This window comes from Sebastes fasciatus, chromosome 19 (assembly GCF_043250625.1).
Source record: "Sebastes fasciatus isolate fSebFas1 chromosome 19, fSebFas1.pri, whole genome shotgun sequence".
In the NCBI taxonomy this organism is placed as follows: domain Eukaryota; kingdom Metazoa; phylum Chordata; class Actinopteri; order Perciformes; family Sebastidae; genus Sebastes; species Sebastes fasciatus.
In genome coordinates, this window is record NC_133813.1 from 4,048,199 (window position 1) to 4,064,191 (window position 15,993).

General features: G+C 39.8%; 2 protein-coding genes across 6 annotated transcripts in view; one reads left to right on the forward strand and one right to left on the reverse strand.

Moving 5' to 3' along the window:
- wdr41 (WD repeat domain 41) overlaps positions 1–6,430 on the forward strand; it is a 10,141-nt gene extending 3,711 nt beyond the window's left edge. For both annotated transcript variants that reach the window (XM_074617168.1, XM_074617169.1), the window contains exons 3-13: positions 618–666; positions 766–894; positions 993–1,055; positions 1,904–2,015; positions 2,150–2,212; positions 2,301–2,405; positions 2,511–2,695; positions 2,787–2,908; positions 3,514–3,599; positions 5,890–6,023; positions 6,109–6,430. In XM_074617168.1, the coding sequence (XP_074473269.1) occupies positions 618–666; positions 766–894; positions 993–1,055; positions 1,904–2,015; positions 2,150–2,212; positions 2,301–2,405; positions 2,511–2,695; positions 2,787–2,908; positions 3,514–3,599; positions 5,890–6,023; positions 6,109–6,249 (1,189 nt within the window). In that variant the 3' untranslated portion in view covers positions 6,250–6,430. The remainder of the gene's footprint in view (positions 1–617; positions 667–765; positions 895–992; positions 1,056–1,903; positions 2,016–2,149; positions 2,213–2,300; positions 2,406–2,510; positions 2,696–2,786; positions 2,909–3,513; positions 3,600–5,889; positions 6,024–6,108) is intronic.
- A 723-nt stretch (positions 6,431–7,153) lies between these two features.
- The window catches only part of pde8b (phosphodiesterase 8B), a 48,591-nt gene continuing 39,751 nt past the window's right edge, over positions 7,154–15,993 (reverse strand). For all 4 annotated transcript variants that reach the window (XM_074617161.1, XM_074617160.1, XM_074617162.1 and 1 more), the window contains 5 exons: positions 15,176–15,393; positions 14,885–15,023; positions 12,662–12,820; positions 12,426–12,555; positions 7,154–10,281 (listed from right to left, as the gene is read on the reverse strand). In XM_074617161.1, the coding sequence (XP_074473262.1) occupies positions 10,172–10,281; positions 12,426–12,555; positions 12,662–12,820; positions 14,885–15,023; positions 15,176–15,393 (756 nt within the window). In that variant the 3' untranslated portion in view covers positions 7,154–10,171. The remainder of the gene's footprint in view (positions 10,282–12,425; positions 12,556–12,661; positions 12,821–14,884; positions 15,024–15,175; positions 15,394–15,993) is intronic.

Sequence of the window (15,993 nt, forward strand, 5' to 3'; positions counted from 1 at the left end):
GTATAGCCAAAGCCCTTTAATGCTGTCCATACACACATGCACGCACACATATAAAGGTTTTGCACCTGCTCTCCTCTCTGCGCTGCTTTGTGAAAGCATGCTGCACACTGGCATGGTAGAGTGGGTCTGCATAAGTGGTCAGATTGGGATTTATAACAGAACTAAGTACGTGTGTGTGTGTGTGTCAGGAGGTGGGGGTTGCTTCACGCCTGGTCTCCTCCAGTAATAACCCCCTCCTCTGGGTCTCGTCCTCTCCGCACACAGGTCCACAGTCGGGGGCAAAGGGCAGAAAATTCTCTCCAGATTGCTTTTGAAGTCCGAAAATGTATCCTCGACAGTTCCTCTCTTCTCATTTTATCTCTCTCTTTTATCCGGTAATCCTGTCTGTTGATTTTGGGAACAGGTAGTGTGGATGGTGGAGGGTCAGAGGGCAAGTGAAGGTGGGAAGCCCCAGGACAGATGTTTTTTTAAGATTACTCTGGTGGAGATGGACCGACGGGAAATGATTCCTCACACAGACAGAGATGAACTTGGTGTGTTTGACTAGATGAGGCCTGCCATGTGTTTTTTTGTCACGTATGAATCTTGCGAGAAACAACTCATCTTATGTTTTCCAGATGTGCCTCAGCAGGCGACGATGGCCTTGTTTTGGTGTGGAACGTCGAGGTAATGCGCTGCAAGTTGATTATTTCAGTGCATTGTGAAATTGAACACAACACAGTGGCACTAATTGCTTTTTTTTGTTTCTCTCTTTCTGACTGTTAGACCGGAGAGAGGCTGCAGGAGCTGAGGGGCCATTCTCAGCAAATAACAGCCATCACCACCTTCACCTGTAATAATGGACTCATGTCACACACCTCGCTCATCACGGCTTCCTCAGACCGAAGTCTCAGCGTATCCTCATGTCTAAAGACATTTAAACACTCTCAAAAATCATTTGTAATTGTTGTGTTTGTAATTCAAACTTGATTTCCCTGAACCTGATTTGTCAGCTGTGGGATCCTGATACAGGCCATAGGGTTCAGACCATTTCAGATCTTCAGTCTTCTGTAAAGGTAATAAGCACCTTTTCGACATCTACCTAACACATGAACCCAAGGAAATACATTTAAGTTAAATAAATTAAATAAATAAATGCGCATCTCGTTTGGCCTTAAGAGCACTGTAATAAATGTATTGCTTAATTATCTCATCTTTTGTGCACAAAAAGACATTGAATTAGCCAAATTCTAAGTGGTGCTGATTTTAATGATTAAAAAACTCCCTCGTAGAACGACAATACTCAGACCAGCACTCCCACACTCTATTTATTTTGCAATGTGCAATTTTGAATTGGCACGAAATCCAATTTTCCTTTTCTTATTTCGATCGTGTACACTTCTGCTTTGTGCATTTCAGTGTTCAGAGTATTAACCATTATTCCCTGACAAGAACATTTCTGAAATGCATCATGCAAGCAAATATTTTTATATTTTAAAAATTGAAAAAGATTAAATATTTAAAATCGTTTTGAAGGAAAGTTTCCTAACAGTTATATCTGCATAAATGCTCCATACATACTAATATACAAGTAATATTATACAGTATGTCTCGGTCCTTCATGTTCGATTTTCTTGGATATTCCAGTCATCCAAGTCTGGGCAATTAGGTTTGTGTTGGCAGGATATGTAACATGCTAATTAAAATGTTTGACACTAAAGGTTGTTCTGCCAGTTATGATTTGAGATAAAACTGGTAATTGCCTCCTCTTGATCGTGCATTAAGGTTAATTACAGCATCTATAGGCTAATTGCATTTGATTTATTTTCCTATATTTTGTGTAGTGTGCACGTGCTTAGATGTGTGCATGTCCAAATTAAAACAGCATCTCCTGCGTTGATCCGTCTGTATGTTTCTCTCTCAGTGTTTGCTGGTGCTGGAGCGGCTGTGTGTCTGGATCTCCGGCGGTGAAGAGCTGTGTGTGTGGAACAAAGACTTCCAGCTGCAGTGTCACAGACCGAACCACAGCGACACTGGTGAGCAGAGACAAAAGGAAAAATGACTGTCATAATAAAGCTCTCATGTGTTGATGTGTTGCACCAACTGTGCTCAACCTCTTGACTCCGCTGTCTGCACACAAACTGATTAATGTTGTTTTGGCTTTTTACAGGAATAACTGCTTTGATAGAGCTGCCCAAGAACTGCATAGCAGCTGCTATGGATAAAGAGATAGGTAAGAGAAGTTGTGTTAATGAGTTAAAGAAATTAGTGGCGTTAAAATGAATTTGCGTTAAAGCGTTATTATATTTTCTTCTTTGCAGTGATCTACAGGCTGACCGTCTCTACTGATTCCTCGCTGTCAGTGGCTGAGATCCGCTGTCTGTCCGACCACCAGGACAGGATTCGAGCTCTTATCAACGTCAATGGTCAGTCTGTCTGGAAACTCAGCGTTGCATCGTTGCATTCAGTTTTTGAGATATTGAGAAATTGCTTATCACACCCAAATGACTTTAGTTCCATGTCTTCTTCAGACGGGCTCTTCGCCAGCGGCTCCCATGCGGGCGAGTTGATCTTATGGGATGCGATTGATTGGAACATCCTGGGCTATGAGCACATCCTGTGGGAGGAGTCACAAGCCTGCGCTCAGGCTGAAATACGATTGGCCGCTCCCAAACCCAGCGAGATGTCGATCCAGCATCTGACCACCAATGGAAGGGTGAGGAAGACGGGAGGAGTGGATGAACCTGTTAGCATGTTGGCTTGTTATTGTGATCCATAACACAAAACGTAATGTGTGTGTTTTGTAGCACATCCTTGCAGCAGTGGGCAGCGGTCTGTATGTGTACAGCGTTCTGACCAAGACGGTGGTGGCCTACAGGAAGGTCGCCCATGACTCTAATGTCTTACACACCATGCTGTTATCTGACAGGTAAGATATCACTTCCTGTCTGTAACCTCTTCAATGTTTTTGATTTATTTGACATATGAAAATACATATTCATTGAAAATTTCGATAACACAAGAAAGACTTATTTCCATTATGTTCCTCTTTCCTCTTGTGTGGATGATGCACGGGGAGGAGCGGAGGATGATTTGTGGACTCTTTGACCAATCTAGACTTTGTACTTTCAAACTAAAGAGCAACGTCATAGGCTATAATAAATCCGTCTGCCTCCATCTCAACGTCCGAGACTCTTCTCAACATAAAAAGTGAAATATCCGCTGGGTGGTCGGAGGTAGTGCCGCTCCGTGTCTGTGGTTATTCAGAGCCAACATTTTTTGTTTTTCGCCACCGGGAAGCCGCCCAACACTGACTTGACTCCGTCTGGTGGATCTGATCCCCAGGTTGGGAACCACTGATCAGTGCAACAAGCATGCACTCCTTTTGTCATCCACATGGGGGCGCCACTGGCCCCCTCCTTTGCTTGAAACAAAAAAAAATAATATTGTTCCTGTACATTACTACATACATACTTTAAATACACTCAGTAGGACTTCTCGTGATCAAAGCAGCTGACTCTGTCTCTGTTTCAGTGAGCTGATGTCGTGCTCTGAAGACGGCAGTGTGAGGATGTGGGAGATCCAAGACCTGCCTTTGCCTGCTGAACCAGCCTCTCCAGGTGACACACACACACACACACACACACACACACACACACACACACACACACACACACACACATCAGGGTTATTATACTAAACTAAAACGAAAATAAGCAGGGAAAAATATTTTTTAGTAAACGGTAACAAACTAAAAATGATATCCTTTAAAAGGTATAATATGTAACAGAAAAAAAGAAAAAAATATTTTTTAATAAATGTCAGAATATTGTTCATTAAGTATATTTTCGACATGTTTCTGAAATTTTAATATTAAAGATTGAATTTAATAAAGTAAGTCAGGACAAAGTGTGGTCATTTTTCTCACCCTCTATGTAGCTACATACTTCTGAGACATTATAGCTAGCCCTAACAAAAACAAACTAAATATATAAAAACTCAAACTAAACTAAAATGAAATCGAAAAGTCAAAACTAAAATAAAATTTAAACTAATTGAAAATTCAAACCTATTATAACCATGACACTCACACAAACATAGGATGTGTGACGTGCTTAAACGTCACGCTGCTGATTGGATGGCGAGTCGTTCACGTTTGCAAACACATCAAGAAGTCGGCCGTCGCCACATTTCCTGCTGTGGATTTGCCACCTTACGAAAACTGGATTCCAGTGATGGATCACATACATAAGTATGAATCAGAAAGTTCAAAGACGGAGAGGAAATTGCCTGCACTCATCTTTTGTGTGTACAGTTTGAGGTGCAGTAATGCAGTCCAGATGTGGTATTGTGTATATCAAAGGAGAGAGTACTGTAGCAGCACTCGGAGAGGATGTTTCCTACTGAAGTGAGGCGGTCTGAAGCTGAGTGTGTCTGTGTGGTCGCGCTGTCTTTGATGGTCGAGCTGTTAGCAGTCCGTGTAGAGTTGTGGTGATTCTGAGTTGATCTTGGCTGGAGATCTATTACACACTTTATACACACTCAGGCTCCATCACTTTCTAATCATCATTGTTTTATGTCTCCAGGAAGCCAGAAATCAATGACTTGCATCTCCTGTGGTCTTTTAGTTTATTTCAAACTGCTGTATTTCTCGTAATTGTGGCAATGTTGTAGAGGTCTTAGTGATGAATTATGTAGTTCCCCACTGCTTGGGTTTCAACTCATTGTTTAGCCTCCAGCCCTCAACGTTACTGTTTTGGTTCACTCTCACTGACCTCATAGTGTAGCTTTTGGCCACAGCAGCTGTTTTCAGTGAAAAGGCTGTAAAAAAACACACTATCTGCTCAGCAGCAAACAGCAGACAAACACAGTTAGAGACTAGCTGGTGAACATAGTGGAACATTTAGCAGATAAAGAGGCAGATATTTCCCTCAGGAGTTGGTGGAGACCAAAACTGGAGCTAAAAGAGAGATATTGGACTTACATTCACCAGGTGGACACAAACACGACTCCTGATGAACGATCATGTTGCTCTGTAATTGCTGGATGTTTAAATAAACAACTGCTTGATAACAACTACACCTAAAAAGTTGATATGTTAGTGTTGACAACTTGTCTCCTACAGCTTTACAGATAAACACGAGTCAAATACTTGCCTCTGAGTCCGACTGAAATTGAACACAGAAAGTAGACATTTGAAGAACACATTAAAATTACATGTCATTTGATCTGTGTAGTTTAGAAATGCCGATTTAGAGCAGCTTAAATAAATTCAGAATAAATTCTGAGCGAACATTTAACTCAACGCAAACTTCTGCTGTTTGCGTCTTCTTGAATATTCCCATAACTTGCAAATGCTTGTCTTTGGACAACAGGAAACATGACCAATACTAGCAGACATAAAAGAACAATTAAAAGTTGCCCAATTGAAACAAATTCCTGAAGACCCCTTTCCTTTTTCTCTACGATCTTTAGATGGCCAAGGTGACTTGTTTTGGTTCTGGTTCACAACTTCTACTTCTTCTTCTAGTCTGTTTATTGGCAGATTACAACCATGTGTAGCCTATAGCGCCAACTTCTGACCAAACTATGCTGTAGCCGAGTTTATTCACAAACCAATTGATGGAAACGTGCTTAATTCGCGGTTCTTTTTTTGCGACATTTCAAAAGTTTGCTTAAAATTCGCTTCACAATTGAATGGAAACACAGCTACTGATTTGCTCACTAATGATGTGTAACTGCTGGTTTTAGCCAAACCTACCTGGCTTCCATCTCCACCTGAATATACAGAAATACATTTAGTTCATGCAGTAACCATAGAGGTAACGTGTACAGTATGAACAAGAGCAACTCTACTTTTATTGTCTTCTTTAATCGTTTTTTCTAAATATGAGTTTTTCCTCAACCCAGGGTTCTTTGGTATGTGGAGTTTCGGCCGGTCGAACAAACCGACTGGTCCTCCGTTAAAGAAGGTCGTGGACGTCCCAAACATCAGGACGCTGGAGTTGACGGGTGATCTGATTGGACACTCGGGGGCAATTCAGGTATGATTTTTTTATGATGTCTAAACTTCTTCTACTTTAAATGTCACAATAGTGCTTTAACAATCTCTTTCTGTGCTTGTGTCAGATGTTCGTGAACTTTAGGGAGAACGGTTTGGTCACCTGCTCGCACGACCACCTGCTGATTCTGTGGAAGAACGGAGAAAGGCAGTCTCACCTCCGCAGCCTGGCACTTTTCCAGAAACTGGAGGAGAACGGAGGACTCTGACCTTTAACCCTTCACCGAGCCCAGACGTGAAGCTGTCGGCTGATGTTCATCTCAAATCATTTGAATTTACTGTAATCACTGTTGTTTGCTTTTAATGATAATGTAATGCTTGTTGTTTGACTGATTAATTTAATAATTGATAATTTAATTTAAAACTCAGTAAATACCTCGTCACTGAAACAAACAATTTGCAATATTTTTATTTCTAGCCTGACGTGTTTTAGCGCTGCGATGTTGATGTGAAGTCAGACATCTCGTACGGGACATTCCCTGTTATTCCTACACAGTTCTCCAACCATGTATTTTATATGTTTAGCTACATACTTCTAAGATATTACAGCCGGCCCGAACAAAAACAAACTAAAACTAAATCTTTCTGAAAAACTGAAACTAGAGTGTGCACTCTGAAAACAAACAAGAGAACATATCCAGTGAGCGGCAGTTGTGTGGACGGAAATGCCTTGTTGATGTCAGAGGTCAGTGGAGAATGGGCAGAGTGGTTGGAGATGATAGAAAGGCAACAGTAACTCAAATAACCACTCGTTACAACCAAGGTATGCAGAATACCATCTCTGAACGCACAACACGTTCAACCTTGAAGCAGATGAAGACCACCCGGTACTAGCAAGGTGTACCTAATAAAGTGGCCGGTGAGTGTATGTGTTAATTAGTGAGCTTCAGAGGTGCTGGTAGATCTTTTAAAACTTTGTTCAGCGCCAACTGTTTCCCCCCGTTTCCAGTTTTTATTTTAAGCAACGCTATCCATCTCTTTGTTGTAGCTTCATATTCACCAAACAGACATGAGAATGATTCTCTGATCTAACTCTTCCCCAGAAAGCAAATAAGTGTATTTCCCAAAATGTCAAACTATTCCTTTAACTTTGTCGCTGCCATTCACGTAACAACTTGATATTTAAAGAATGCTTTAATCGTCTCTCACAATACATTTCTGTGTTTGACAGAGAACATCAAAATAAGACATCATAATCCAGAGAGAGCAAAGTAAATTAAACTCTTCAAACAAACATGGTAGATTTTAAGCGGCTCTGATGGAAAGCTTTTTTTCACTACTATGCATGAGGCAGTACAGTCTTTCAAAACACACATTACAGTTCTCATGGCCAATAGATTTTGTTCTTTGAAAAATAATTTGCACCGTATATAACTAATTATTGTCCTGTTTATAAATGATAGAAAACAACACAGGGTTGGCACGCAGCCATCAGTGTCGGAGATGATAAGAGAGAGGAAATAGAAATCACTGTAAGTGATGAAGGCTTATCATTAAATAACAAGCAGTTCTACAATCTGCTTCTGCCTCAGTAGACTCAAAGCGAGGCGTTAAGCGACTTCTCATCTAATTTGATATCATCACGCTCCAGTCACTGCTGCTCACAGAAAAAGGCATGTAAATCTGAAATATTTAAATAGTCTTTGTGAATAGAAATCTTCATTTATCGACTAGCAAAAATATCTTTTCATGATCAGAGATAGCAGTCAAACATTCAGAGGTGGAGACACATTTCAAGTCACTGTAAAAAAAATTAAAATCTTGTTTTTTTAGAGATTTAAACGTTACATAAGCAAATAATGTAAAATGCAAAGCAAAAATGATATTAGGTGAGTATTTACAAGAACAGCAGGTACATTAGGTAGTTTTACAGTGTATTGCAACAATAGCAGGCCTAAACACTGAGACATGACAAGATTAAGGCGTTGATTAAGACCTTGGTCATCAATAAAATTACTTCATATCATTTATGAATACATTGAACGTGGATGTGACCAGTTCTGTCTCTTTAAAGTTTAAAAACGGACAAACTAATAATGAAATTCACATGTGATCCAACTTCCCCTGATTCAGTTTCCTGTCTTTAAAAACCTCATAGTTGTACAAAACAGAAAATGTTGTGACGTAACGATTAACACTGACTCACCAAGTTGACTCAAAACTGTAGCACAGACCATAAAGCAACATATCCGAGGTCATATATATATATTTTTAAAAACATGTATGGCTTTTCGTTAGAGGAGAGGAGAAACTATTTCAACCAAAACAAATACTTCAGTTTGTGTAAAGATGACCAAAGAATAAGGCACCAGTAAAGAACTCTCTGTGCCTTTGGTTAATATACTGTAATGTGCGTTTCCTGGAGTCTAACTGGTAATAATGACATTACACAATTTCACCAAAAGCAGCTCAGATAGTTTAGATATCTGTAGATTTAACTACTAATCTCTATTTTGATTTCTAATCTTTATAAAATAGGGTTCAATGAGCTGCTAGCAATAGTGCTTTCCAATACTGTTTCACCGTCATGTGTTCAAATTTAAGAAAAGATGCGTTAACTAAGAGGTAATACTGGTTCAATGCTTAAATATTAAAGCCAAATAATTAATACTAATTAAATAAATTCTAGGTAATATAACTGACCAGCACTACTGCAACGCCTCCGTGTAGCCACCAGAGGGCAGACACACCATGCAGATCTCCTGATCTGATGGCCTTTGTCTTATTTCTCTGAATCCAAAATAATCTGAAAATCATGTGCAGACTAGATCTCCCCCCAAAACAGAGCCAAATGACTGCAAGGTGAATTGCAGTTGCAGGAGTTTTGAGATACAGTAAATCGTTTTTAACAAAAACCATGTGCGTAGCCGGAGCTGATGAGCGTTAGAAGCAGATAGACGCTGCTGTTTTCTTTACAAGCTGGAGTCAGGTCGCTGTGAGGTCCAACACAGCTACTCGCTACTTTGACCTTAGCGTTGCATGGCCTCTACAGGATTTGTGCACCGTACAACAGTCAGTGTAGCTTCACATACAAAGCTTATACTCAGCGAGTCAGGTTTCTTATTTTGGTGCAAATGTCTACAGTTAGTGTCACAAAGCTATGTATGTAACATCTGATATTTTGTATATTACTTGATGAAAGCATCACAGCTAAACAGCTCTGATGCAGTGCAATTCTGTTCCTCCATTTGTTCTGACAAAGATCTTTAACAAAAGGACAATGATACTGTTATGTAGCTACATGATCTCATCTCAAACGCAGCCCTTCTTCCATGTCAGCTCTGTATACGGGGCTGGACATTTAGAAAACCTGTGTGCTGGCTGGTTCTCCCGCTCTGATTGGACCCTGGTACTTGGCTAACTGTCTCTGGAGCTCCAGATTCTTAAATCTTTCCAGCAAGTTCTCTCTGTACACGGCCAACCGGGACAGGGATTGCTAAGTATTTGGTCCCAGACACGAGTCAAAGTGTCTCTCATCCTGTGTAGACCGTATCACAGCTCATAAGAATGAATAATTCCAGCCGAGCACCTTCGCAAGTTGGCAATTTGAAAAAGGAACAAGCAGCTTTGGTCACCATCTTATTCACCACGTTTTCTTTTTTACAGCAATAGACAGACGTAGAATGAAAAGATTTGTTTTAAAGAAAATTAAAAACTGTGAAAAGCAAAAAACAGCAAGAGGATGCTCAAAATGAAAGTGTCTTGATTAGCTAAAGTGCAGGTTTCTGGTGTGTTACACTGTATGGTACAGATTGTCAGGTGAGCCGTGAGGTCCACACAGTTTCATAGAGTTGCTATTAGGAATACGTAACGGGGCCATGAAGACGACGGCGCCCTCAAATGACAACCTGTTCTCCGCTGGCGGACCACCACCTCCGCCAAGAACCACACAAGAAAAGAGGCTGTGATTTGAGATTGAAACAGCGTCTCAGTGTTTCATCAGTCAGTGATGTCTGCTCTCTGAGTCGTCTATCGCCCAGCTTCGGCCCGTGAACGTGTCTGAGGGCGCCTGGAAAGCGCACAGAGCTCCGGCGAATCACAGCTGAAGAGACGAATTGTTCCACCGCGGGGCTGCAATCGCTGTCCTACCCCGCTCGGAGTGACGGATGAGAGGAGGCGACGAGGAGCCGGTCAAGAAGGAGGAGGAAGACGCAGGCTCTTACACTTCATCTCGTCCAAGCCCTTCCAGTACTTGTAGTTCTCCGACAGGTGTTCCATGAGACCAGGCAGGCTGGCGAAGGCTGAGGGGAGGATGCACAGAGAAGTTCAGGTGAGTTGAGAAGAAAACAAAAACATGCACACAGATTGGGACGTACAGATTCATGAACATTCAAACAGCTTTCGGTTGCTGTAATCAGAGTAATGAGAGCGTGCTCAATGCACTGCTCTCATACAGCGGTTAAAGCTGATAACATTGTCCCGACTGATGGCATCATCGTGTCAAGCGTAGGACCCAGCCTCCGGTTCCCCCTGCCAGGTAAACACTATTTACACTGTCAGCATTGTTGCCGTTGTTTGCGCTGTGAGCGCTGTTAGTTGAGAGCAATGTGGAGGCAATAGAAATGCTCTGAATTTTGCATTTAGCACCTTTTAAAATCCCATCATGAGGGGATCTCGTCAGGAACTGCAGGGACAATTAGAGCAACCACTAACTCTTTCAGTGTATATATTTTAAGACAGACGTTTTTTTAAAAAGTGACACTATCCTTTAAGGCTTCTGTAAAACTAAAATCCGCAGTCCAGGAATAAACACAACTACAGTGAAATGTCAACTGACAAGACACACCTGCTATCAGACACTTCCTGTTATCATTCCACATGTTAGGCAGGAGGATGTGTGTGTGGTTAGTTCATGTACAGTGGCTAATGTTATGTACACTCTGCTATGTTTCTCCCACATTAAAGGACTCATGGGGTGAAAAGGTCTCTCTGCCTTTCTCTCTGTGTTGTTTACATCCTCATTTCCGGCTTGTTGATGACCCACGCTGCATCTCTGGAACTAACGGTGACCCCCGCGGTGACCCGACAGTGACCCTGGTGAATTGGAAGCGGCTGCTGCATGTGTGTTTACGCGTAAGAAAAGATTCTGCTTGACTGCTCTTTCCTCTCTTTACCGAGTGATCGTGAACCCCCATCCCCTCTACTATTTTCCCAACTTCCCCTCCCCTGACGCCCTTGCAGTTTCCCCTCCGTCCCACTGGCATTTGGAATCTTTCCGTGACATCAGAGCTGCGTTGACAGTAAACAAGTTCCCTCTTGGGGAGGCCGAACTAAAAGGGAAATTCAGTGGGAATGGGGAGCTAAAGGCACCAGGCTATCCCTTCCCACTTCTCATCCCTTTCCTGCAATCTGCTGGGAAGAAATTAAGAAATCCTTAGAGGTAGTAACAGAGGGCAGGAGTGACGATCTGAATGTACGAGGTTCTGTTTTATCCTGATAGTTTTGTTTCATTTATTCCATTTGAATAGCTGAACAAATCAGAAATGTGGGCAATGATTCAGAGGTCTGGAAACAGGCTAGTTCTGTTTCTACTCAGGTTGCAACTGAAATAGAAAGCCAATTAAAGGTCTCTGAAAAAGCTTGGTCCATTTACGAGCTTTTACTGGAGCTTTCAGCTGCATCTTTGTCAGTAATATGAACAAACTTCATTTGCTGAGGAAGACTGAGATGTGGCTTAAAGCTCGTTTGTTAAGTGGAACTTGAGTTTTTTTCTTGTCAAACCGTTGTTTTCAAGGTCAAAAATTAACTTTCACGCTCGATCTCTTAAAAGGTGCAGTGTGCAGGTTCTGGACAGCCAATCACATGGCAGCAACTCAATGCATTTAGGCATCTAGACGTGGTGAAGACGACTTGCTGAAGTTCAAACCGAGCATCAGAATGGGGAAGAAAGGAGATTTAAGTGACTTTGAACGTGGCATGGTTGTTGGTGCCAGACGGGCTGGTCTGAGTATTTCAAAAACTGCTGATCTACTGGGATTTTCACGCACAACCATCTCTAGGGTTTACAGAGAATGGTCCCAACAAGAGAACAGATCAAGTGAGCGGCAGTTGTGTGGACGGAAATGCCTTGTTGATGTCAGAGGTCAGAGGAGAATGGGCAGAGTGGTTGGAGATGATAGAAAGGCAACAGTAACTCAAATAACCACTCGTTACAACCAAGGTATGCAGAATACCATCTCTGAACGCACAACACGTCCAACCTTGAAGCAGATGGGCTACAGCAGCAGAAGATCACCCGGTACTAGCAAGGTGTACCTAATAAAGTGGCCGGTGAGTGTATGTACAGGGCTTTATTTTATGAACACCCTAGTCACTTGGAGTTTAAGTTGAAAATGAAATATACAGTAAAACACTCCACACAGACAGAAGGAAATATTGTTCTTACCATCCCAGGCGTCAAACATATCAGTGATGAAATAGTCTATGAAGGAGATCTGAGATTTGGGCACACTGCAGGTGTTCCTGTCAAACACCGGCATCACCACCGGCAGCCCTTGGCTCTTCTCCTCATCCGTCTGCAGGGCAAACACACAGAGATCACTAATCAAGCTAAATCTGCAGCTAGCAATTTTTAAATGCAATCTTCTATTAAACTGAGCTGCATTAGTGTCGTCTCCACACCTGTGCAAAGTATTCTTCAGAGATCCGTCCAGCCCACTCGATGCAGAGCTCGAGCGGTCTGCAGGGGTTTGCCACATCTGCACACTTGATCAACATCCTCTTTATCAACAGACGGTTCTCTGGAGAGTTCCTGATGTTGGCCTGACCATCACAGTCGCTCTGTAGGAGAGACACGACATGCATAAAGCAAAAATAACATGTTTACTTATAAATATACAACATTTACTGAGACACATTGTCAGATAACACTTTAGAAGAAATTTACAGGCTTAAAATAATTTCCTTCAAAGTGACCTGAACAGATCAATGTGATTTGTCACTAATTATAGGTAAAATTTCCAATTAGTTGCTATGCTAGTGTAACCTAAGTCAGGTGAATATGCAGAAATTGTCAAATTGAATTTTGTCTACAGCAAGCTTACAATTCAACATGTATGGAAAGTACAGTTTAAAATAAGAAATTCATATTTACTTTAAATTCATTTCAAGGAAATTTCTCTGGAAATCAATATTTTTTATGACATACAATGTTAATACAATGCTTTTTTATGACTTAATTTAACAACATACTATGACTTATTTAAATTTTTATGACATACTATATGACCTTTTTAAATTACATACCATACTGAGTTTTTTTTAAATGGCATTTTTATGAACTACTAAGCGACTTTTATCACTTTTTTAGACATACTATACAAAGACATTCTATGATTTTTATGACCATTGATGAAAATACTACATTTAATTTTTTTCGACATACCATACTATGACTTTATCACCTTTTTTCTACATATTATAATATGGCTTTTTTTATGAGATTTTGGACATACAATAATATGGCTTTTTTTTACATACTATACTATGACTTTTTATGATTTTCTTTAAGGTACTATACCATGACTTTTTTTTTGCAAAATTTTTTAACATACTAGTATGACTTTTTTTTCACGAAATTATTCGAAATGCTATACTATGACTTTTCATGAAATCTTTCGACATACTATATTATGATTTTTTTTTTCAAGAAAAATTTCGACATAGTATACTATGACTTTTATTTTTTACGAAATTTTTCGACTTACTATATTATGAATTTTTTTTTTCATGAAATTATTCGACATACTATGACTTTTTTTTTTTTTACAAAATTTCCCGACACTATTCTATGACTTTTTTTTCACAAAAATTTTCGACATACTATACTTTGACTTTTTCTTTCAAGAAAAATTTCGACATAGTATACTATGACATTTTTCCATGAAATTTTCCGACATGCTATTCTATGACTTTTTTTCACAAAATTTGTTGACATACTATTCTATGACTTTTTTCCATGAAATTTTCCGACATACTATACTATGACTTTTTTTCACAACCTTTTTCCACATACTATACTTTGACTTTTTTTTCAAAAAAATGTGGACATACTATACTATGACTTTTTTCAAGAAAGATTTCGACATACCTAAAAATTGACTCTTTTTTTAACGAAATTTTTCGACATACTATACTTTGACTTTTTTCATCAAAATTATTGACATACTATACAATGACTTTTTTCATGAAATTTTTTCGGCATACTTATACGATGACTTTTTTTTCACGAAATTATTCGACATACTATACTATGACTTTTCATGAAATCTTTCGACATACTATATTATGATTTTTTTTTTCAAGAAAAATTTCGACATAGTATACTATGACTTTTTTTTTTTACGAAATTTTTCGACTTACTATACTTTGACTTTTTTCATCAAAATTATTGACATACTATACTATGACTTTTTTTCATGACATTTTTCCGTGTACTATACTTTGACTTTTATTTTCATGAAATTATTCGACATGCTATACCATGACTTTTTTTTCACAATTTTTCGACATACTATACTATGACTTTTTGTTTTTTACGAAATTTTTCGACATATGACTTTTTTCCCCCCAAAAATGTGGACATACTATACTATGACATTTTTCATTAAAATTATTGATATACTGTACTATGACTTTTTTTTCACAAAATGTTTCGACATACTATACTATGACTTTTTTTCATGAAATTATTCAACATAGTATGTTATGACTTTTTTTTCATGAAAATTTATCAACATACTATACTGTGACTTTTTGTCATGAAATTCATCGACATACTATACTATGACTTTTTTTTCAAGAAAATTATTCGACATACTTTGCTATGACTTTTTTCACACTTACACTTGTGCTGGTCTCCTCTATGGCAGCCATTGGCTTGTTGATGCTGTTGGCAAACTTGCTGACGTGCTCAAAGTGTCTGGTCATCTCTGTGGCCAGCACCATGTCAATGATTGCCTGTCGCAGTGTTCGGAACTGATTCCTGTCAGCAGTGAATGGGAGGAGAGGATAAAGTTAAGATTTGGATCCGTGTTGTACTAATAGAAGGATTATAAAGTCACATACTATTCTATCACTCCATGGACACAAAGCATGCTTAGATATACAACATCACCACAAACTGCCACTACCGACCTGTCTGTGTTCTTGAAGATGTTGCTCTTGGTGTCTCGGACGGTGAGCTGGAAGGCGAGGGCTGCGTGGTGGCTTTCCAGCACAGCTGTATCGTTGTACAGGATCGCCAGTTCGCTGCCGGCGTTACACAGGAAGGAGTTGGTCCTGCCCGGGTGGTCCACATCGTGCACTGTGGCCGCTATCAGCGCAGCCACCTCATCCAGCTGGTCCAGACTGCTCTGAATAAAACAGCAGAGACACAGGGGGGTGTCAGTACTGGACTGCTACTGCACATACACAGTTAGTGGACAGAGCTTGTTAGTTTTAATAAATATATTGTTAATAGATGAATCTGTATGATGGATTATCATACACAAATCATGAACGGTTGCAGACGCCTTTCATACTCTGACATTAAGAAATGTTGACCGGTTTTTGGGCTCTGTTTTGGATGGCTGTGCAGGTTCAATAACGAGCCAGTGCATAATCCCTGCAGTGAATATTACATGTTTGACATTGTGCAGCATCATATTCAAATAAACATCTTTTGTACTGTATTTCCATATGCCTTGGTATGATTATCTGTTCAAAATGGCTCATAAATTGTAATCAAATATTTCATATGTATATACAAACGCATTATGCATGTTTTTTTTCCTTCTGTTTTCCAAACAAGCACAAGTCCAGCAACCAAAAGTGGAATTTGCGGAAGTCAAAGCACAGTAATTTGTGTTCATCTATGGTGCCTTAGGGCCTTGTTAGTGTGATTATTGTGTTAATAAAAGGCAGTGTTTTGCATGTGTATTATTGGCTGAAAACTATGTAGGGCAAGTCAATTT